General features: G+C 38.5%; 1 protein-coding gene across 4 annotated transcripts in view; it reads left to right on the top strand.

Annotated features, from left to right (window-relative positions):
* LOC306846302 (caskin-2-like) overlaps positions 1-24,718 on the top strand; it is a 65,908-nt gene that overhangs the window by 6,354 nt on the left and 34,836 nt on the right. For all 4 annotated transcript variants that reach the window (XM_079379579.1, XM_079379578.1, XM_079379577.1 and 1 more), the window contains exon 3: positions 19,921-19,972. In XM_079379579.1, coding sequence (XP_079235705.1) covers positions 19,921-19,972 — 52 coding nt within the window. The remainder of the gene's footprint in view (positions 1-19,920; positions 19,973-24,718) is intronic.

The raw sequence follows: 24,718 nt of genomic DNA, 5'->3' as shown, positions 1-24,718 counted from the left end.
TTAAACATTAAAAAAACATACCGAACCCAAACTTTTGTGTTGGCAGGAAAAACTCTCAGGCTAAATGTACACCTTCGCACCTGGATCAACCTTAGCCCTAAATATACTTTGCACCTTGCAGGTGACCTTTTCACAAGTTTGTGAAGGCGCTTGTAATTATCCATTAGAACACAGGGGACTTTGTCTTTTGAAGTTTGTGTCTTCTTGTTGGGCAGGTGTCTGTAGTTCTCTCAGGTTGGCTGTTTATTTGCCTGTGCCTCGTGGGAAAGAGAAATGAAACCAGTCCTGCATCTTGAATTAACATCATAGTGTTTTGTTTTCTCTACACATCCTGAACTTGCCTTTTAAACACCTGGTCACCAAGACTTCTCCCTTGGGCTTTTGTTTGGACTTAAGCTTCAGGGTTTGATTTCCGAGGCCGTCGAGAGGTCAGTTTGATAACCCAGCACCACCTCAGCTATTCTTTACCCAAGTGTGGGTAAACACGCACAGATAACGCAGCCACTTCAAGAGACTGACTCGATCTTGTGTGTAACCTCCTCTTTTGTCTTTTCAGGCCAGAATCAGTGCCTGGCCCATTGTGTGAGTGGCACGCAGGCTGAGTAATTGCGCCATAATGTCATGTTTAGTGCGCTAAGGGTCATAAACGCTTTCATACAGTCATTAACACGCAGTGGCCTCACCCTTCAGGCTGCAGAAGACCCGGCCAGCTGACTAGTCTACCCAGCATGCCTCCGCCCCACGTCCCTGCCGCTTTGTCTCAGTCCCTGAGGGGCTGCGCCGCAGCCTGTCAGATTACCCACGATCCTTTGTTCGCACTCGCAGCTTTACTAATTCATCACCTTGTGCTTCGTACACGTGCTCATCAAGGCTGTGCAACAAAAACAACACCCTCTATTGCATCCAAGCATCCGTTGCTCTGCTCCCCTTGACATCTGCCAGCACAGGCTTGCTTTCACCCCACTTCAGACTCTCATAAATCACGATGAAGACCCAGATGGTGGTCAAACGGATTATAGGGTATAGAGAGACCCCTGCACATGAGCGCTTCATGTGCTGTTCTTATCATGTCCTCTTTTTGATCTCCGTGTTTACTTCTAGTGAAAGGCTGTGGAAAGTTCTCATGGTGAGTCAGGAGCACATCCGATATACGCCTACTGCTGACTTAGGATTTTTCTGATGGATTGTTTTTGGCTCCCTGACCTTTTTTCTTTCCACCGTCTCAATAACAGATGGAGGTTTGAGGTTGGGTGGGATTGTACAGTAATTTGTTTGTGTGTGGATAATGCTCTGTGCTAAATCTGTGGTGTAATCCTCTATTATTTCAGATTTTATCCCAGATGTTTGATCCTTTAAGTATTGTTGTTTTTATTGCTGGGATGTTTGTTGGCATACATGTTATTCAAGGGAACTCGACGCAACATGAAACGGCGAACAATAAAATATATATATATTTTATCACACCCTGCTGTTACTGACAGGCATGTTTTGTTTTTTGGTTTCTGTTTTTGCTGCTTCAACTGAGTGTCTCCACCCAGAGTGAAATTTCATCCAAAATCCTGTTGTACATGCAGAATTTCCTCTGTCAGTGTAGAAAACTGTGTCACATCCGGTTAGGCCACACTGTACATTGCTGTTCAAAAGTGGGCTCAGTAAGATTTTTAAAGGAAATAGTAGTTTTATTCATCGTGGAGGCAGTAAATTGATAAAAAGTGATATTAAAGATATTTACAATGTTACAAAAGATTTCAAATAAACTGTGTCCTTTTGAACTTTCTATTAATCAAAACAATCCTGGAAAGAAAATCACAAAATATTAAGCAGCTCAAGTGTGTTTAACACTGATAACAATAAGAAATGTGTCTTGAGCAGCAAATCAGCATATTAGACTGATTTCTGAAGGATCATGTGACACTGAAGAATGGAGTAATGATGCTGAAAATTCACAATATATATTCACATAGAAAACAGTTAGTTTAAACTGTAAAAATATTTTTAATTATTTGTATATTTACTGTATTTTTAATCAAATAAATACAGCTTTGGTGATCATTCTTGCTGACTTCAAATCCATAAAAAAAAAAAAAAATCTTACGGTCACATCAAAAAAATCGGACTTTTCCAGGTTTTAAGTGCTATAATCAGGCCCCCGGTGCATCTACCAACCAAGCAAACATGAAAAAGATTAACCCAGTAACTTTTTGGTAAGCCTTTTTCTGCAAGTGTCTGAAAAAAACCAACGTGTCTGATTTCGCTCTCCTAGTGACGTTGCAAAGGGAATTATTATAATATTACCACCCCTTAATCTGCAAGTTTGCACTCACACCACCGTCATTTTGATTTTGCAAGCGACAACAGTGTACCAGTTTTAATGCCGTGGTGAAAGTTTGAGAAAAACATGCTAACTGTTCTGTCTTTGGCTGCACAGACGAGCTCAAAACAATATTTAGAGTACCAGCCAACGGATTTATTGATTTATTTACTGTATATTCCTGCTGGCACACAGATCTAAAATAAACATGCAATTTATTTTCCCGCTGTTTACCTTCACAGACATAACCGACTGTTTTTGTAACTCGTGTGTTTTTAACATTTTAAACTTGTGTGTGAATGAGAACTTAAGTTTTCTGTCCGTGTGCTTCGGATGTGTGTAAAGTTTAAACAAATATGGTTTAAAACGCATGATTTCAGCACGATGAACATGATAATCAGAACCAAAACATATGTTTTTTAGCAGGTACAATCTGTAATTGCACAGCTCTATTCTGGAAAGGGGCGGAGAGCAGCAGCTCATTTGCATTTAAGGAGACAGGCACGAAAAGCAGCATGTTTCTGCTTCCACTTAAAATAAGCATTTTCAAAATGATATAATAAATGATCTGTGAGGTATTTTGAGCTGAACCTTCACAGACACATTCTGGGGAAGCCTGAGACTTATATTACACATTGTAAAAAGGGGCATAATATGGCTCCTTTAAGGTCCAATTCTCACCATTAACTACAGCTTTTGCCTCAATAAACTCGCTGCTTATTAATAGTTAGTAAGTTAAGTTTAAGTATTGGGTAGGATTAGGATGTAGAAAATGGTCATGCAGAATGTGTGTTTTATGAGTACTAATAAACAGCCAGTATGATAATAAAAGGCATGCTAATAAGCAACTAGTTAATATTGGTTGAATTGGGTCTTGCTTCTGGTTTCATTTGCTTCCAGCGTTTTTTAGCTGTACAAAACCTCTCATGTTGCTGCTTGATACTGCAAATTGGTGTGTCTTTTATCCTATTATTTTAGTGTATTATCTTCATTATGAACACGCGGGTTTACCGTTTACTGCACGTTGTTATTCTTCTCGTTATTTCCCTATAGTGGCTAATGAACCGGACGTCTCGCCCATAGGCTTACTTCCATGTTTAGGAATAAGGTGGATACTAAAGTGTTACCAGTTTTACAGATCCCAAACTTTTGAACAGTTGTGTGCTTTAGATGAAGATCCAACAACAACTGTTTATTGTGACATAAATACAACTTTGAAATGAAGTACACAGGCTCAGCAATATTCGTAACAATAATCAACAATTGCGTTAATGCATAAACAACAGTAGAAGTATCATTTACGCTCTTTATAGTTTGAGAGTTAGGTTTCTGAATGTTTCTTGAACTTCTTTGGTTTTCGTGCTCTTGGCACTCAGTTATTCGCCACACAAAGCACATTGTGGTCGACACAAAGCATGTTTATCCTTGTTCCAGAGAATAAACTGAGATAAAGTGCCATTGTGATGTATTTAATTCACTGCTTATCCAAAAATAGCCATTACCTCATGGCTATTTAATATATATACCAATTGTCTTTTTAATTTCCTCAGTTTTTTATTGCAAAATAAGATCTTGGTCATACCACCCACTGCTAACCTCCAGCACCTTGGTGCATCCAGGCTGCAGACAATTCATAAAGTTCCCCATCAGTGTTTTCTCTTGTTTAATACTCATTTCAATGAATGTGGTTTTGATCATTCCCACCAGATGGGGCGCACGTTTGAAGGGGTCTCAAAGAGCCGGTGGTGGTTTCTCAGTTTGTAATGATGGCGCTCTACATCAGAGTCACAGATGATTTCATTTGATCCTCTGAAAGAGCCACTGTAGTGGTTTTTCATTCATTAGTTCGTGGTTTAACTGCATGTTTATGGGATGCTCCTTAATATCAAGCATCCCCCACCACGACTAATGGCAGCAGGGGAAACTAATGAGATTTTCTCATTTTGGTAGGGGGCCACATATTGAAGGGGACGTACTAAAACCTCTTTTGACAGACTGTGAAATTCTGTCTCTGTACGGCAGTTGTCTGTCGAGTCTGCCACTTGCCTGCTAAATGTTTAATTGGTTCGCTAAATAGAAACATCTTGAGAGCATGTCAGGAGCTGTTTAGAAGATGAGAAAATATCCCTATATGATGCGCCTATTATCACCTGAATTATCTATCTGTGATCATTTTAACCAAACAGCCATTTAGATGCATATTAAAAATGGAAACATCTATGCCATTCAAAAATTTAAGTTGGTTTTTCTTGGCAGAAGTCCCTTATATGCTCACCAAGACTGTGTTTATTTGATCAAAAATACAGTAAAAACAGTAATATTATGAAATATTACAATTTAAAAATAATTGTTTTCTATCAAAATATATGTTTAAATAATTAACTTGATCCTGTGATCAAAGCTGAATTTTCAGCGCCATTGCTCAAGTCTTCACTGTCACATGATCCTTCAGAAATCTTTCTCATATGCATATTTCTGATTATTATTCATGTTGAAAACAATTACTTCATATTTTTGTGGAAACGCTGATAATTGTTTTTTTCAGGATTCTTGAATAGACCGTTCAAAAGACAGCATGTATTTGAAATGGAAATCTTTTGTAATATTTAAATATCACTTTTGATCAATTTAATGTGTCCTTGTTGTTAATATCTTAAAAAAAAATAACTTTTGAACTGTACTGTTTAATATTTGATATAGATCACATAGATTCATTGACAAAATCACTTTCGAAAATGTCTTTTTTTTCTGATAATTTCAGAAAAAAATAGTGAAAAAAAAAAAAAAAAAATAGTAAAAAATAGTGACCCTGTTGTGACCTCCACATGAAACATTATCATAACACATTCTGAGAATAGTAAATCAGCATTCAAGCTGATCATTTGAATGGCTGACGTCATCCTTTTTGTGTGTGTATTTGATCCACACACTGTTTATTTTCTGTCGGGTCTTATCTCCTTATCCTGCATTTGTTGTGTCCATCAGACACACAGATGCAGTCTTTGGCGTGTCACAGATAAGCTTTGAGATTACTGCAATTATTTTCTGCCTCTGAATGAGTATACAAACGTTATCTTCCTGACACAGATGACTTATACTCGGAAGAGAACTGCAGCCTTGCCTTTGGCCAGAATAATGCTGAATAAACCAGAGAACAGTGTGTGCCTCAAGCTCCGCTTTGCTGTAGTTTAGCTTACGTGCACAAACGGCTTGTCTGGTTTTTTGGCTGTATTTAGGAATGGAAAGTTACTATAAGTGCACACAGCTCTTAAGACCCCTGCAGAGCTCCATAACACTGCAGTCAATTAATGCCTGAGCCCTGCCACATACGAGCATGGCTGTGCGTGACTACGCCACGTTTCTTTTCCACATGGGAATGCAGGAGCAGAATGGTAGTACATGTGGAAAAAGGGTCAATGTTACCTCAGAACACTGTATGCAGTGACTTATGAGCCGCAGCTGCCTTTAGCTGGAGCTTAATAGTATTTCACAGATATTTCTCTGGCATTCCTCCTCCTCTGAGCATGCCAACCATTGTCCAGGCTGCGACATAACACTCCGAACTTTGAATGAGAGGGAAAAAATGCACAAGAATAGGAGAGATGATGTCAGCTAGAGGGAATGTACGCCCCACAGCGCTCTCTCTGTCCTCTAATAGCGTTTGAATGAATGCGTTCAACAGGTACTGCAAGGCGTTCTGTGTTGAGACAGCCGTGGAGCTGCAGAGGATGGGGCTGTGGAACTTTACAACACAATACTAGTGCACTGCACTGTGCAGTATTTTCTAGTAGAGACCAATATGTTTTATCATTGACATATGACGGTACAATTAACTGTAATATGATGTGATAATGGCAATGTCATGATTGGTGAGTAACGGCACAAATGAACATTAGGAATTGAGCTATATATTTTGTTATTCTGAAGTCCTCAAATTTGATTGGTTGAGACTGAGAGTTCTGATGTGACATTCCAGCAGCACTGATGCTGCTTCCCAATTCGCATACTATCCATCCGAAATAGTATTCGAAAATAGAATTAGTATGTCCCAATCATATTATGTTGAAAAGAGTATGCCAAAGATTCCCGGATGGTCTACTATTGAGATTAAAATTCGAAGTTCAGTTCGACGCGCACTCAAATGGCTAATATTGCCCACAACACATTGTGCGGTGGACGAGGATTCAATTAGAACTACAAACACACATAAAAAGTGTTTAAAAACTACAAACATGGTGGATATGTGAGATCGACAGACAGGCAGGGAAAGGGGTTTGAGTGATAAATAATCAATGCCTAATATGATAAAAAAAACATTATTTAATGTTATTTGCATTATATTTCATCTACAGCAACATTTAGTCATTAACTTTTAAATGCACCATTATGCAAACATATGAAGAGGGTTCCCGGCATGATAGACCCACGACTAGCAGATCAACACGCCTCTTAACTGAAACGAATACGGTAGGAAATTAAATGAAACTAAATGTGGATTTTGTAAACTTTGATAAGATGATTGTCAGGGCGGTTTAAACAGTAACAGAATGCACGTAACTTTAGACGCAGTTATGACAAAGTAGTATGTCCCAAAGCTTGCCTACTATTCTGCTACATACTTAAAATTATGTACTTCTTCACAAAAAGAGTGCATACATTTAGGGCATAGTATAAGTAGGCGAACTGGGATGCAGCATGAGACTTTTCACAACAGTTGGTGGCAACCAGTGACCTTTATGTCACCTACTGGTCTTTATGAGTGAGTCATTGAATCATTTACTCAACCTATTCATTCAGTGTTTAAGCCATGCTAAAAGTAAAAAACATCCCTCTTGTGATATTGTTTGATTATTGTGATAGTAGCTGCTTTCAAAAGCTTTTCCTATTGAGTAGTGTCCTTGTATGACACTATATAACACATTATTTGTATTGTATTTATAGCTTTACACGTGAGTGAACTAAAATAATAAACTCAATTACTTTAAAGTATCAGGAAGCATTGATAAATTATTCATTGCATAAAATTTGTCTAGTTTTTTTTTTTTTTTTAATGACCATTTACGTAATTTAACATTGTTTTTCTAGTGATATACAAAATCACATTCTAATATTTACTTTATAAAATATGAAATTTGGTTAAATACTGCTCATTATGTTTTTGAGAACGTTAGAAATTACAACTATCTAGTGATGCTTAGTATAAAGTGATATTTTGAAATGCTAGTTAATTCCTCTCATTCTAATATAGTATATTTTTAAATATACCCCTTCAAACAAGCTCTGTATGTTTGGCCTGATTTCCTAAAAGAGTTTGATATTTGAACTTCAAAAATCCCTCTAGCATAGAGCTGACCTCAAAGCTAATAGAAGTGGACTTAAAGCCACAAAACACTAATTTTCTTTTTATGGGCTCTTTAAAGTGTCTTGACGGGAGAAATGGAAACACTCCAGCTCTTTTCAAATGGTGATGAACGGTCTTGAGCCAAAGCACAGATGCGGCAGGAGAACAGCTCTAGGCATCGCTTGTGCTGTTAATCTGTCACCTTATCTCCTGCAGCACCTGCGTATCTCAGACGGATACGGTCAATCACATGCCAGCAGCACGTGATCTCAGTGGAATAGAGTGGGAGTGGATTCTGGGGAAAACATTTGGGATAGGAGGAAAACTGAACAAAGCATGGGGTGTGAATTTCCTTTTCGTCCTGTATGAGAACAAAACGTGTAGCATGTTCCTGTGTGTGCGTGTGTGTGTATGTGTGTGAGTGTAGTGTTGAATAACAGTTTAAGCTGAAGTATGCATTCTAAAGAATGGCTTCTTTTGGCCAAGAAAATATTACAAAAGTATTTTAACGCAAAAGAACTGTAATACTGTAATACAATGTTTTTTATTTCAAAAATAATAAAAATTAATACATTAAATGTAGTTTAAATGTACAGATGTACATTATAAATATAGTATCTTTATAATAATTTTAATAGCTTTATTGTGTTGCGGTTAATAGAAACAAGAATTTTAACTTTCGCTGAAAATATGCTTATTTGTCATGAAAATGTCACAACAGTAGCCAAATCTCTGATAACTGGAAGATTTCTGATTTGAAATCATGATAAGCTATCATCATTACTCCCTTGTTATGGACACTTTAACCCCAGGTTACTCCTGGAGGACTAAACCAGTAATAAGTATACTGTTAGTTGGATAAAAGTGTTAGCTTAATGACTACTGGCAAAGACTGCTTAGTAAACCACCTCCACATCATCCTGTACCACACTGTCAGCAGTTCTTGGTCTCTTCCTACATCATAATCATCATCAGTGTGGTCACCTGTGCTGAAATGACTAAATGAATGTTCTGCTGAGTCAACAGTCTGTTACAGTCCTGCTGGATTGAGAGAAGTCACAAAGAAACAGGCCTGCTGTAATCGCTCAACACTGAAGCTTTGACTCTATTTGCCTTGTTCATGTGTATCACACACACCCACATTAAGAGCACGGATCATTTGCATGTTACATAGCCTCTGCTATCGTCTTGTTTTGCATTCCACCGTATTAACCCTAAATATGGTTTCAAAACCTAAAGCAGTGGCTGTAAGTGAAGTTTCAAAACGATTACTGTGTTATTAACTACTGGCAGAAATTTGAGGGAATGCATTGCACATCTCTTTCTGAAATGCCACAGTTCTTGACATAAGCTCAATGAAGCTCCCGCCAATTGAAGATAAATTATTTCACTTCAATGCTTTATAGTTAGAAACTGACCCTAGATCAGTTGTTTTCTGTATACAAATGCAATACATGTTGCAAATTCAAGATCAGTTACTAAATTTGGAGTGCTCTTTTCAGGTTATTCTCACATGCCACCAACGTAATATTCCTTATGTGCTGGTTGTAGTGGAAAAACCCATGGCTGAAACAGACGTTTCCCTCTTGTTGAATAATCTTCCCCTCTCCTGTTGTTGTTCTTGAGACATAATAGGAAGCGGCAGGAGGAAATTACCGCTTGTTTTAATCCTAGTTGAAATATATTCCCCTTGTGGGCACTGACACAACCTTGCACCTCTGATCTGGATGGTGGTTTGTGCCATTACAAATATTAATGAAAGCAAAGTTCAGCCTTCTAAAAATTCCATATTCAACATTCTTATCCAAAGTGTTTGTTCGGAAAAGGAGCTGTAACTCTTTCACGTAATTTAAAATGACAGCCACTTATTTTTCTCCGTCTTGACAGGCTGAAGTTTAAAGCTATGGTTTGTTTTATTACTAGCTTCATAACCTGTTTGCACTTTACTCAACAAATTGTAGTTTTTGAGCTCTTGCACACATATAATTAAAGCGACCTCTTGTCATGAAGCAGTTGAGAAGTTTTTTTTTTCCTCATTTGGAATGGCAAGGAAATTTCCTTTACTCAGTGCTACAGTATTTTTTCATCAAATGTTATGGATCTACTCTTCTGAAACGTGCAGAAACACCTCATCAGCAGACTCAGACAAAATCTGTCTACTATTTTCCATGCTGATTTTTGGGGAAAATCTGCCTAATGGATTTAACCATGGTACACTGTGTTAAATGAACTGACAGCGGTTTAAGTCATTCATTTTTTTTATGTAATTTCCAATTTTTGGAAGTGACGCACCAATCCAATACCTGGATTAAAGGGATAGTTCACCCAAAAATGAAAATTCTGTCATTAATTTCTCACTCTCATGTCGTTCCAAACCCATAAGACCGTTGTTCGTCTTTGGAGCACAAATTAAGATATTTGTTATGAAATCCAAGAGCTTACTGACTCTGCATCTACCCAGAAAGGTAGTAAGGACATTGTTAAAATAGCCCATGTGACATCAGTGGTCCATTCGACAATAGGAAAGTAAGAAATTGTTGAATAAAGTCTTTATTTTTGTTTTCTTCGCACAGAAAAAGTGTTCTCAAGGCTTCATAAAATGAAGGTTGTGCCACTGATGTTACATGAACTATTTTAACAATGTTCTTACTACCTTTCTGGGTCTTGAATGTGGTAGTACCCTTGCTGTCTATGGAGGATCAGAAATATCTAACTTTGTGTTCCAAAGATGAACAAAAGTCTTACGGGTTTGCAACAACACGAGGGTGAGTAATTAATGATATAATTTGTATTTTTGGGTGAACTATGCCTTTAAGTATGGTCACAGGTGATATTGATTTGATACTGTGTGTTAGTCCATAGTATTAAGCTCAGGAAAACACCACAGAAATAGTTCATACAACTTTTGCGCTACAAGTTTTGTTTGAGGAACAGATCAGAATTAAGTTTCCTTCCAGTTCAGCAGTCTTATATTATTCTCCATTCTGTCATGTCGTTCCCATAAAGTTGGTGTCTTCATTAAGACTTTGTAAAAGTAATCCATATGAATTAAACAATTTAATCCAAGGCTTCTGAAAAGACACAATCACTTCATATACTGGACAGATTGATTTAAGTCTTTTATTCACATATAAAAATAGAGCACATCAAATATGGTATGCTTGTTTGACATGCAAGAACCAATATGGTTTGTTCTCACATGCTATGCGAACAAGAGCCAATGAGGTTTTTTTTTCGCGCCTCAAGCAAGTACGGTTAAGCTGCTGTTCACCATTTCCAATATAGATGGGGTTTGGAATGATGGGAGGGTGAGTAACTGATGACAGAATTTTTATTTATGGGTGAATTATCCCTTTAATTGATTAAATATATACTATAGTCTGCATGTGCTCCATGCTGTTCTGTTCTCGACTACACATACTCAAGAATATTGTGAACACTCAATATAAAATACATCCTTGAATGTGCTCTGAGTCTGAACAGGCTTTATTGGTAGGTGCAATATCAAATTGGAGAACCTACTTAATACAAACCCAAGGGGGAATGTGTAGAACTTTGTGAATGACTGCCATTCTGGTTCTTTGAAAATCTGCTTTCAGCATGTACATATTCTCAGAGGATCTGCCCATCAGTGAATTTATGTTTTTTTAACCAGAAAAAAATAGTTTTGCTCTCCTGTAAGTCTCGGGGCCTCCTCTCTGCTCTCCCCAGCGGCCGGCCCTGCAGCTGCCGGACCCCGTCATTTGGCAGGGAGATGAAAGCATGTCTCACGCTCTGCTCTGTCCTCTGTGACACAGCCTGACCACAACACAGTCTCAGACGTGTCCATTAACTGCACCGCTGGCCCTGTGACGGCACGACTCCGCTGACACGACAGACACCCGGAGCTGGGAAATCTGTCATACGGACAGTTCGCACACCAGCGGACTTCCATTACTGATTTATTAGCATGGGATTGGCTTCCTCCGTCTCCAGAGTTCATTTTGTATCCGAGGATTGGTTTCTTCAGGACATAAAAACATGGAATGTGTTTGGTTTGGATATGCATAGCCTTCCAGAGGCCTCAGATCCAAGCTTTGGCAGCGACAGCCAGCCACAATCTCTCTATAGAATGGCAGCACACTTTGAAACGTTTTGTGACTTGCTGCCATTTCAAAAATGCAGCCTTGTGTTTAAAGTTGAAGGCGTGTCCGAATGTGAATTCTGTTACTTTCCTCTCTGTATTCAGGACTAGATCTCAAGTATGGCTTTTGGTGAAATTGGATGCTGCAGCTGTGCATTTTATCTAACACAGAACGGCCTGAGCTTGAAAACAAATTGAATCAGCGTAAATGACTTTGGCATTTGCACTAAAGAAGTTTGTAATAATGTGAGAGGCTTCACTGAGAAGTCAATGATTATGCCGGACTTTGAGAACGCTGCAGGAACACAGTGCTTTTTCAGTTTCAGAGAATGATCAATGTCGGAACTTTTACATTGTGTTGAAAAAGGCCAACGGTCATTTGATTTGTTTGTTTTAGCATTGGTTTGCCAGCATGGAATGAGTTTGAAGGCTCTCCCACAAAAGCCACTGGAAGTTGTTGTTTCCTAAGCTTAGGGCTTTGGTGTTAAATCTAATCTTGTGCTCAACCTTTGCCCTCTGACCACTGAGATCAACTCCATCTTAAATGGACTGACCCTTTTAGGGATGTCACAGCCCTGTACTGATCTCCTCTTGTGCAGTGGATGAAATGACCCTAATTCTTCAAGACTTTTGACATTCAAAAGGAAAGTTTGCTCTTGTCCTCAATAATCTAGTGAATGGATTAACTTTTCACATTCAGTACCTTGTGTTATTTCATGATTTTTAACCCTTAAATGCTTAATTTGGGTCTTTAGCGACCCAGGACGTCATTCACTGCCCTTTACCTTCTTCATTTTTTAAAGGTAGACATCAAATTTCTTAGTATTCCTCAATCTATCCATTATACACAATATAACAAGAAAAAAACTTGAAATACACTTTTTGTAAAAAAGTGTATAGGGTCGCTAGAGACCCGAGGTGTGTAATAGTGAAAAAAAGGATATTTTTCCTGCACAACAGTAATTAAATATCTGATGACTCAATATGTGCAATTCACCTTTATTCCTCGAGGTGACACTATTTGATTGACGATGTGATGTTTCACTCATAATTACCGCAGGGATAAGTCAAAAGAATATCATCAGCAAAAATTGAACCGCATGGCTTTACTGCAGACGTACTGTTGGCAATGAAATATAAGTGTCACTGTCATTTGATAGTGGATGTGGTGAATAAGCTGCCAGCGATCAAAATATTGATTTTGAAGTCATTGAAAATGATAGTTTTGATATGATTGAGATCACGAATATGAGCCAGATGCTGGATGTACTGTGGAAGTGCACTCTGACGATGACAGCGATGGTAAAATCATCTGCTCAAATTGAACCCTACTAAGTTCCAAAAAGTAATGATATATGCTTTATTTTATTCTTTTGTTATTTTTCTTAAAATATCAAGAGTTTTTTGCTTTTGCAGCAGTTAGATATTTATCCGTGTTGGATATATGGGTCCGGGTTGCTAAAGACCTGAATATGTAATGGTGAAACATTCATGCATTTAAGGGTTAACTCATTTAAGACTCTTTGGGCAGAACTGGACAAAATTTATTTCAAGTTTTTCTTAAACATCATATTAAGTATACACATTATTCGGGGAGGCAAGAGAAACAATGCCTCCCTCTGTAACTTTAACCGCTGTTCGACTGTGTCATTTTAGAAAAAGCAAGTGATTTATGTTTTATTTATGTCATATTTCGTAATATTTGTGGTGTTTTATTTTTGTACTGTGGATTATTTTTTCATCCATTTTTTGAGAAGGCACTACTTCCCTTGCCTCTTCAAAACGGCCCCTTAAACTAACCAATGGCAAGTAGTAGCCCCTAGCGTGAACTTTCTGTCCCGGTTTTAATAAGAACTTTAGCCTTTTTTGACTTTTTTCAGAGGACTCTGATTCATGTGCTCTGTGGCGTGTTTGAGTTGGCTTCACGTGTGACCACATGCTTCTCTGGGCCCATCTGCAACGATTATTTTTTTACACGCTATGATGCTTAACCCCGAGCAGGCAAGGGCATCCCAAACCTCAGCAGCGGGGCGGGATGAACTCTGTACGTATCCTGCCTCTCTTTAAACTCAATTCTAATCTATCTTCCGTACCTCCCTCAGTCATATGCTGAGCCCTCTTTATTCTTCCCAGACGTCATTGTTGACATTCCCAAGGCTCCAGATTCAAGAAAAATGAGCCCTTGCCTCGTAAAATGAAAAATTTTTGTGTCCAAATTAGTTTTTTGTTGTTGGCAAATTACAGAATAGTGCTAAACAGATGGCGGTTTAGAAAAAGTGTCATCTAGGGGTGCACTGTAAAAAAATCCATAAAATTTACAGTAAAAAAACTGCAGCTGTGGTTGCCGGAATTCTACCGTAAAAAATACGGTAACAACATTTGTATATTAAAACAACATTTAAGTACTATTGAAGTACTGAAATCTGTTTTGTACTTTTTAAATACACTGATAAACACCAAATGCAGGTGGTGATGAGTAAGTCACATAATGAACCAAAGCCCATCACAAGCAGCTTTTAAATAATAACATATAGAAGGTGCACAGTGTCATTGACACAAGCACTAAACACCATCATGGTGAGACTCATTAAATTGAAATATGCAATAAACATTTATTTAACAACATTAGATGTAACATACAACCCTAATAAACATAACTGATAAGAAAAAACTAAGAAGAAACAGTTATTTCAAAGAAAAAAAACATCAAATTCAAACAAAATGTCAAATGCAATTTGAATTCTGGGAACGTCAGTTTACGGTTCTTCCCTGTAAATTTTACAGGAATTTACCGTTAACTATTTAACAGGTTTTTACTGTAGCATTTTCACAGTTTTTTACCGTTAAAATCACAATCATTTTTTACAGTGTAACCAAAACACTGGGTTTAGGGTTACGTTAGTGCTAAAGGAAACACTGGAACTAACAAACAAATAGCTCCTTATCAGATCTGACAAAATAAAGTGTAGACACAAAGTTTTCCTGACTGTCACTGTTGGCTTCTAGGTTTTAAATGATGGTCGCTTATATTTGTTTTTCTTGTCGCATTTGCAACCATTTTAGTTGCAGTCTGGAGGTTTGATTATAACATGCAATGTTTATGACCTACAATACTGGAAAGACGGAGGACCTGAGGTCCCTGTTATCAGGGCTTCATCAGGGGTCTTGAGAACAGGCCTACGTGAGTCTCTGCATTCCAGTGTGGAGAGCTTTAAGTGTGTGAAAGGTCTGTCATCTCTCCTAAACAACAATCACTGTGAGCTGGGCCAGTTGGTCACCGTTATCTCTGTTTACAGGCGTCGTTTTGCTTCAGTAATCATCTCATGGGAACTGCTGGGGTTAGTGTGTAGCAAAATTACAGGGTTCTTTTTAACATATTTGTTCATTCTATCATTCTAACTTTGTGTTTCATATTTTACTGGGGAGGGCCGAACGAACACAATAGTCTAAGTGATCCTACTTTTTGGAACAATGGTCTAGGGAAGGAAGTGCAATAAGGGGCCTATCCTAAGTCCTTGAAAGCCTGGCTGCTTTCGATGGGGCCTGTGTCAACAGACCCCCCACCTAATCTCGCCAAGGGTCACACTTGCTTTTGCACCCTCCGTCCCCACTCGAACAATCCCTCCATCTGTGTGGAGTCCCAACCCCCCTCGCCTCTGGTTTGGGATGGCACAAACCGGAAAAGTGGCTCACAAAGGGAAAGGCATTCTTCCATGCAGAAAACAACGTGTAAACAAAGAAGACCACCAAAGACATGGTAGGTGAACTGAGATGGGTTTGTCTTTGCCTGCTGGAGCAGAAGTGCGCTGCGCCACCCTGTCTCTCACTGTGGACACTATGTGTGCTTTACAAATCCATGTGAAGAGCCAGAGAGATGAGCAAAACGATGAAGATGGGTTGGAATTTGGTGTCATTGCGTAACCTGAGACTGGTTAAAAGAAAGAGTTTGAAAGGGACGTGCTCTGATCGGAGTCTAAGATTTCTGTCTGTAGATGTGGAAAAGAGCCCAGATGTTCAATGAAGTGCTGGAGGAAGTCTTGATGACAGGACATGGATGTTACCTCAAGCACAGTCTAGGACTCTTTAGAGAAAGCCTAATTCTTGCTTCCTATGATCTCATGCTTCCTATGACATAATACAGCAAGTGCTATGGAAACCTAAAATGTGTACAAATGTGCACCCAAAATGCATTTATGTTCTCGTTGAGCATTTCATTTTATATATGTTGAAACACGGCTGCAGGATTTTGCCTACTGTAGCCCATTTCCTTGCTCTAGTGTATTAGCACAGCAGGTCTCTGAGAGAGCCTAGTTTTGTGAGCGAGACTCTCAGTTTCTCAGCTCTGGTATGGTACAAAATCCAGAGTGGTAGCTGTCGCCAGCTTCATTTACACAGCCGATAAGAGGACCAGGGGAAGTGTGTTTCTCTTTCCCCAAACAAGTAATCTCCCTGCACTGCAGGCGTTCCATTGTCAGGTCAAGAGGACTGGAATGAAGCTGCGAACTTCCTGGAATCTGCCACCTCTGCCTTTCTGCTGAAATTCTTCAGGCCTTAAACATTTAAGATGACCACAGATGCTAAGCAGTCCACCCCTGCCTTCCTAGTGTTTAATCAAGAAGTTTCTTGAGTAGTCATTACCGAAGAGGAAGGTTGTCAGTCATTAAGCCATTGTTTCAGTGGTAATGCATGTTTGGGGCGGTTTGGTGTGCAGGAAGGAGCTGATGTATAGAAATCAAACATTCAGCTCAAGGATTAAAGCCACACTTGATGACAGTCTGTAGGATACAGTTTCTATGTAAGCACAGCTTCTTGAATAGGGAAATATAGGATTCTCCTAAATGGTTTTCCAAATCCATTTGGTCTATTCATTGCACTTGCATTGTCTGGAATAAAAAACACAGTTATACATTTACCAATAGCACAGGGGTTTCATTTCCAAACACTCCCGTCTCAAAGTTCCTAGAGGTAGAGGGGCCCTCCAGGAGCAGCATTGGGCCTTTCAGGATTGGCTCTTGAAAGGTGAGATGCCCTTTCCTACAGCTGCCATAATATTTTGTTGATTTCGGCCATGCCTTAAACTACAAGAAGTTGTCAGTTCCCACAGAGGCCATTGTGCTACGGGTGTCCCAAGTTTGAATTCCTACTCGTGGTCCTTTCCCGATCCCGCCCCCTCTCTCTCTCTCTCTCTCTCTCTCCCACTTTGCTTTCTTACTCACTATCCTATTAAAATAAAAGGCAAAACGGCCCAAAAAATGTATCTTATAAAAAAACAAGTCATATTTATTTCGTACTTTGACAAAAAAAGTGATTGTTATGTTTTGTAAGGTGTGCAAAGCTAGCAAGCTATACATCAGTTTCCAAAAATACTGCCATGCATAGATGCCAATTTTTTCATAAATAGTGGTTTATTATGACTTCCAATAAGACAACATATGCAGCCAAATCAAGACCACTTTTTTCAACTAAATGGACGAAAATTAGATATAAAACAGACCCTTGGGTTACCAACTTATATCTTTAACCGCTATGTTACCAGCATAACTCGTCAGTCACAAGATTCTCATTTATAATCCTGTTTGCATGTTTCAGATTATATACAGCTCAGTCTAGAATTTAAATGTCCTATATGTGGGGAGTCCTTAGCAGTTTTGGTTCGACTACCTGTGCAACAAAGATTTTTGGAAGTGTCATATTTTAATATAGCAGTGCTTATGGCTCGTTTCAGATGGAGCACAATCTGTGTGACTCTACCACCAGAGGCAGGGTAAAATCATGAGCTTTGCTTTTCCTTTGGGTGTGTATGTTTACAGTTTGTCTCCAACGCATTGTCAGTTATAGTAGTGAAAGGCGTTGGCCGCTCTTTTGTAGTTGAACATATAATTGTGTACTTTGGATATAAGCAATGGTTGCCTAAATGTATTGTTTTCTTTCTTTCTTTTTTCTTTTTTTAAAGACTCTCAAGTTTACAAGCTTCACTCCACAGAAATGAGTAGAAACCTGAAGTCGGCTTTACAGTTCAACGAAATTCTTGATTATGCAGAGTTGAACAAAAACTGCCAAATGCATTCTTGTGGTGGAAAACCCGTTCTGCTTTATGCCTGCCAGTTTTAGCATAAAAAAATAAGTAGTTATTTTCAGTCTTACCAGTGTGGTAACCAAAGAGGAGGTGCTTTTTCTTGCTCAGAAACTGCATTAAAAATAACTTGAATAAATGTTTTGCACATGAACATCAAAGAGGGTGTATTTTTTTTTTTTTTGTACGACCAGTGTAATCGGGTTCTTTTTAATGAAATGGTCAAAAAACTCAGAAATTTCTTAGATAAAAATCAGCTCTCTCGAAAGTACAAAATTAGTGGTTAATGGATTGTCACAATCTTAACCAAAATCGTTTATTTCCCTAAGTTGTCCATCTTTAAGGAAGAGCCCTTACTTTACTTCAAAGCTTCTCATTATGGCAGGTAACTAGGTTCTATTGAGACCATGTCAATTAACTGCTCCTGTGGATTGAGGTTATAGAGCTTCACTTGAAAGTTTTTTTTGTGTTTTGGTCACTCATTGCTGTGACAGCTTCATAATAAGGATGAGTGATGGATCGTCACTGTGACTCCACATCGTGGGTGTATCCAATGTCTGCGTTCTTGGTCCCATTCTACCCCAATGCCTCCACTGTCTTGAACTCTGACCTCGCCGAACTGGGAATACAAACACTGATTCACCTTTAGGCGGACACTGTGGGTTTCTCTGGCGCTCCTGTGGTCTGTCTGGTTAAATAGTTTTGTCATTACTGGGAAAGATTCTGGAAATACAAAATGGAAGCTGGTGTAAAACAGAACATGTAGATTGAATAATGAAACATAATATTGTCATGTAGCATTGAAACGACTTTAGGCCACAAGTGAGATGGGCGATGTTGCATATTTTCGTATCTTCTTACAGTATTCATTTTATATATCTCAGTGCTTACGGTATGTATTTATTCTGAAATTGCACGTTTTTTCAGAATATTATTATAATAAATCCCCCATGGTAGATTACAAATTTCTGATGCCAAACGTGAGGGAAAAAATCACTTTCAGAAGATGTTTTTTGAAGATGAATAGTTTTTTATAGATTATAAAAATATATTTTACTGTGAAACATGCCACACTGAGATGTCTTCATTTTGACGGATGAAGCGAACAGTATTGGCTAATAGTCTTGAGACACTGTCCATGTTTTGCAGTGACAGAATTGTCTCCCTTGAGGGCCACAATTGCTGAAGATCAAAGACCCAAAGATCATTATTGAGTGGTCTATTATTTTCTATCCTCCTGCCAGTTTAACGCCTCCTGAGCTGGCTAGTGGGGTCAGGCAGAGGTCGGAGGTTAATGAAGTGTCCTTTGTTGTTCACAGGAAGAGACTGTTATTTAGTCCTGTATCTCCTAGTAAGCTAACAGGAATCTCCAGAGGTCCTCAAACCTTCTCATCAGTCTGGATCCCAGACTCCCTCTGGGGCTCTCATGGGAAAGACCAATGTAAACTGCCTAGCAGCGACTCAAAACTTTAACTTAAAAGTTAAAGTGAGCAGTTTGTCATTTCTGCACTGCTGGTGGCATTTTCCATAGCAACCACCTAACACTACCTAGCAATGGCTACATACACTTCAGACCCCTCTCTTCAAACTGTCCAGTTTTCTAGTTACAGGTTGTTGTGCAATTTAAGTGAATATGCCAGTGTTTCTGTACATGGGACATGTACATGCTGATGAGAGTTTATTCGAGAGCATTGTAACCTCACAGGGTTATATAGACCCATTCCACAGCGTCCAGTGAATGAACAAACAGCCCTCTCATTAGCTTCATGTGACACATCAGCCATAAGCCTTTAGTACAAGAGAGAAGCTGGAGAAGGAAATTCATACTGAATCGATTGAGGTTGACAGGCGTACTGCTGTGATGTAAATGGTGATAGATGAAATATCAGCTAGGCCAATTAATGAAAGGTCTTTTTTTATATCTAAACCACTATGGCTTTATATGCTATATATATATATATATATATGTGTGTGTGTGTGTGTGTGTGTGTGTGTGTATATATATATAAGCTCTAGCATCTTGATTGTCTTCACGTGAAGCTGACGCTTGTGTTCTTTCTCTTGTGTTGTAGAGTTACTGGGCTCCACAAAGAGGCTTAACATCAACTATCAGGATCCAGACGGGTGAGTCATTGTTGTGTTGTGGGTGAATCTCATAAGAAATCAGGTCAATAACATAATAACATAATAATCAGGTCAAAACACATTGTAAAGTGTCCAAGCCAAAGAACTGAGAAGTCTTTCCCGTAAGGTCACAAGAATTTAGAAGTCATCTGATTAGAAAAGCTGCCAGAGAACTAGGCCTATAGGTTTCTTGTTTATTGACACCTCAGTGTACTGGTAGTATTGCTAGTATATCATTGTTTAATGACCATTGGGGTCAAAAGACAATGCCAACATGGCAGATAGTGTGTCTTGGAGTGTATTCATAACACCTGCTCACCAATGGATAAAACATTCCTCATAAAGTAATCTGAAAATACATAATTTTGCATGCAAAGGTAATGTTCAATGAGTTCTTAATGGTTAATGGTAATATTTTTTTTTTAATTTTTGGTAATACTTTAGTCTATGCACCAATTCTCACTGTTAACTAGTTGCTTATTAGCATGCCTATTAATATATTAGCTGTTTATTAGTACTTATTCTGCATGACCATATTCTACATCCCTAATCCTACCCAATACCTAAACGTAACAACTACCTGACTAACCATTAATAAGCAGAAAATTAGGAGTTAATTGAGAAAAGAAGTAAAAAGTTAATGGTTTGTTAATAGCAAGAATTGGACCTTAAAATAAAGTGTGACCATAATTTCTAATACCTTTATTTTGATTTTGGTGTGAAATATGTTTTGATATTTACATTGCCATTCAACAGTAAGGTTGAATTAAATTGGCCATTTTTTTTTTATATTATTACAATGTAAAATAAGTTTTCTATTTGAATATATTTTAAAATGTAATTTATTCCTTTGATGCAAAGCTGAATTTTCAGCATCATTACTTCAGTCTTCAGTGTCACATGATCCTTCAGAAATCAGTCTAATATGCTGATTTGCTGCTCAAGAAACATTTATTATTATTATTATCAGTGTTGAAAAAGTTGTGCAGCCCATTATTTAAAAAAATCCAGAATTTTTTTTTGTCGTGGTTTCCATGAAATATACAAAAGAACAGCATTTACTTGAAACATTGAAACATTAATGTATCCTTGCTTCATAAAAGCATTCATTTCTTTTAAAAATTTTGAAAGGGAGTACTAATGAGCTGCTCATGTTTTCTCCACTGACAGCATCACATCCTCATCCCGTCACTTGAGAGTGTCAGTATTATCATGTGCAAGCATGTTGACTTCCTGTGTGATTTATCATTCCCACTTTGATTAGTTTCAAAACTGGCAGGAAAGCTTTTGCAAGTTGCAAAAGCTCACACAGAATCACACAGACATCCGAGTCCGCACACTGTCTTATGCTAAATTGCTGTAAATGTCCTTGCTGAAATGATCATGTTTGACTTCATGTACACACTAAGTGTGCTACAAGCTATTAGCCTTAAAAGCAGTGTATATAAGACTGTATCCTTTGACCCAGATGCTTTATCTGTGTCTCGTCTTAAACTGACCACTATCGTGGTGCACACAGTCCATTAAAACATGCTATGTCAACAGTGTCTTTGAGATAAGATGGGCCTCTCACGGGGCTGTAAAACGGTACATTGACTTCATATATTATAGTTGAGACTATGGTGACATTTAGGTGCTTGTTTTTGGGTCGCCGCCCCCCCCCAGCACTCTGTAATAAAGAAGCGAAAGGGGGGTGGGTCAGTCGAGGGGTCAGAGATGGCCATTCGTGGATAAGGACCGTAACGAATTAGATAGGAGTGTTTACAAAGCACCGAACAGCCATTATTGAGGCCGGATGGGAAAGGCAAGAGGAAAACAGGGAATGATGGATGAAGATTTATGGGAGTTGTTGAGTGCTGATTTGTGCTTTCATATACGGCTGGTGTGAACAAATCTGCCACTATATGGCATTAAAGCACTATAAATAGATAACAAATAATATTCAAGATAAACTCTCGGGTTAGATAGATGGCTGACGTCTCAGGTCTAAAGCGGTTCACTCTTAGTTTGAACAAGATGTATCCGTCATGCTGTTTGTTTTAAGTTGCCATGGCATCTACTGAGCGGGTTTTGTTATATAACATTTCTATTTAATGGAAATTTACTGACAGGAGAGGAAAACAGGAAAAGGGGCAAAATGATGTAGTCGAGCTCACTCAGAGTGTATGTAACACAGTCATGCAGAGACCTGTAGCACTTATTAATGGGAATGAAGCACATAGACTCGCCCGTGTGTAGGCAGAGGCTTCAGGCTGCCTGGAATCTGAATCTTACGAAATATGCAACATATTTGGGTCATGCAGTACTCTCCAAAATCAAAAGAAAAAATATTGTCTGCCGTTGTACTGTGCTTGTAACACGTGCCCTTGCACGCGCAAATGCGCCGATGTGCTGTATATCATTTCATATTAAAGTGCACAATAGAAACAACCTAACGCAGCTGCTGTGATGTCTGTTAATCAAAAACAAATCAATAACTTCTGTAGCTTTAAGGATTCACTCATATTTAATGTAGAATTTAGTGTTTGATAACTTTAATTGCTGAAGGGCACAGGTAGCTAAATATGACATTTATTATAATGGGTTTTATGTGAAGATTGACGGTATAAAAATATACTGTCTTTATGTTGTTTGTAGATTAATTTGAATATTGCATGTGAAATTATTGCCATATAAAAGCATATTTAAAACCTTTAATGTTACATTCTAAAATTAAAAAAAAATAAATCTAAATAATTTTTTATTTATTATGTATTTTATTTTTGTACGTTTTCGTCAGATACACCCATCTAAAGGACACGAGAGTTGCAACAGTTAGGAAAGCCTTGTTTCTGCATGCCACTTAATGATGACCTCAACGTGCATCATAAGCTTGCACTTTTGATTGTGAAAGTTTTTAATGCTTTTGCATGCCCAGGTCTGTTAGTAAAGGAGAAAAAATGAAATGTGGGGTTTGGGAGGGTTCAGCAAATAATAGTGGTGCAGCGTCAAAGGTTTTGCTTGTTTTTGAGACAAATTAGTATTTGAGCCGCCTTTGACTTTCTGGGGAACTGTTGGGATTTGTGTGGGGGGCGTTTCCATGGCAAACGTCCTGGAATGTGTGTGAATGAATGGCAAGGCCGGTGTGAGAGGGACTCTTTGGAGCCCTGTCCTTTGTCCACTCAGGGCAGCGCTGCCAGGACGCATCAAATCCGTCCTGACATCCCGAGAAATGAAGGCGAAAGTGGACAGGGTTTGTAACACAAGACCCTCGCTGAGTTCTGGGAACTTTTCCGAATGGTGTGTTTGTGGGTAAATCAACAACTGCTCAATATCGCTGCGGGCAGCCACTGGACTGTCTGACCCACTCTTGATATTTCCTGGGGTACAAAACTGTGTTTTTGTCTGGTATGATGGCCAAATGCAGCCAACTTGTGTAGCTGATGAAGAACATTATAATATACCAATTAATTGAAGAAGTTTCATTGTGTGTGTGTGTGTGTGTGTGTGTGAACATTCTAAAGGACAGTAATTAAGGCTTAATGATATTTAATTGTTGCTGAATATGTTTAGAAACAGCCCTAGGGTGTACCTGTACTAACATATTCCCTAAGATGTTTATTGTAGGCAAGGCTCAACAGTAAGGATGGCCAAAGGCCAAATGGTGGTACTTACACTTGTCCTGTCGGGCCAGTGCTGCTTGTCACAAAATATTGTTTGTTTGTAATGACATTTAGTTTTCTGTCACGTGTCCAAAATGATTGCTAATCGTGCTGATTTAAATGTGTCATTTAATTTAATTTAGCTTTAATTACATTTCAAAGCCATGCTAACGTTTGAGGTATGGGCTAAAATGTAAATTATTATTTACTGAACATCTTCTGCATGGAGAGCATCTGCCCTAGCTCTCCATGGCACATTTAAGAGACATGGCACATTTCATTTTGAAGGTTAAAACCTTTTGTCTAATTTTTCATGTGAGCTTGAGCTTAAGAAAGGATGCTACAATGCATCCTGTGTGTATGCTGCTTGATTATGATAATCATAATCACGATTATTTAACATGAGTAGAAGTGGCAAAATCGTATATGAGAATTTTTTTTTTTTAATGAAAGAGACAAATAAATTGTACGGCAAATAAGTCCTCACTATGAGAATTAAACACAATAATTATTACTAGCTACTAAAGCTATTCAATCAAGAGCAGTGATTTTTTTTTTCTGGTTCTTTTGTTGTTTGATTCACGTTAAGGACACAGACAGCAGAAGGTTTATTAGGCTGCTGTCACTTTAAGACCTATCTAATATACTGACACACATCCAATTTATTTCTCAAACTGTTTGTTCACTTAAGACATAACTGACTGTGTTTAAGTGAATACTCTCTAAAACAGGCATATTTCCAGTTCCAGTTCCCTGGTAAAGTGGGGTTCACGTCAGGTCCAGTTTAAGGATAAGGATAAGGTCTCTCTTCACAACTCCCAGTTTTTCCTAGAAAGCTGATGGAAGCGTGTGTGGAAGTGTTGAAGAGAATAGCACAGTCTCCTGTTCACATTAGAGAGAGTTCTTTTACAACACAGGTTTCTTTCAGCATCTATATTCCCTCGCAGGGCCATCAGCAGGTCAGGTAGAGCTACAAAGAAAGACAGCACAGAGCAGTGATTGTGCCATCTACCCAAGAGCGCCCCACACCTCAAAACCCGACCCACACGGACTATGCAGACTTTTCATGCACTCTTATTGGGATGATATCTATGGACTGTAGAGT

Source organism: Barbus barbus, assembly GCF_936440315.1.
Source record: "Barbus barbus genome assembly, chromosome: 3".
In the NCBI taxonomy this organism is placed as follows: Eukaryota; Metazoa; Chordata; class Actinopteri; order Cypriniformes; family Cyprinidae; genus Barbus; species Barbus barbus.
This window is presented reverse-complemented; position numbering and strand designations above follow the sequence as displayed.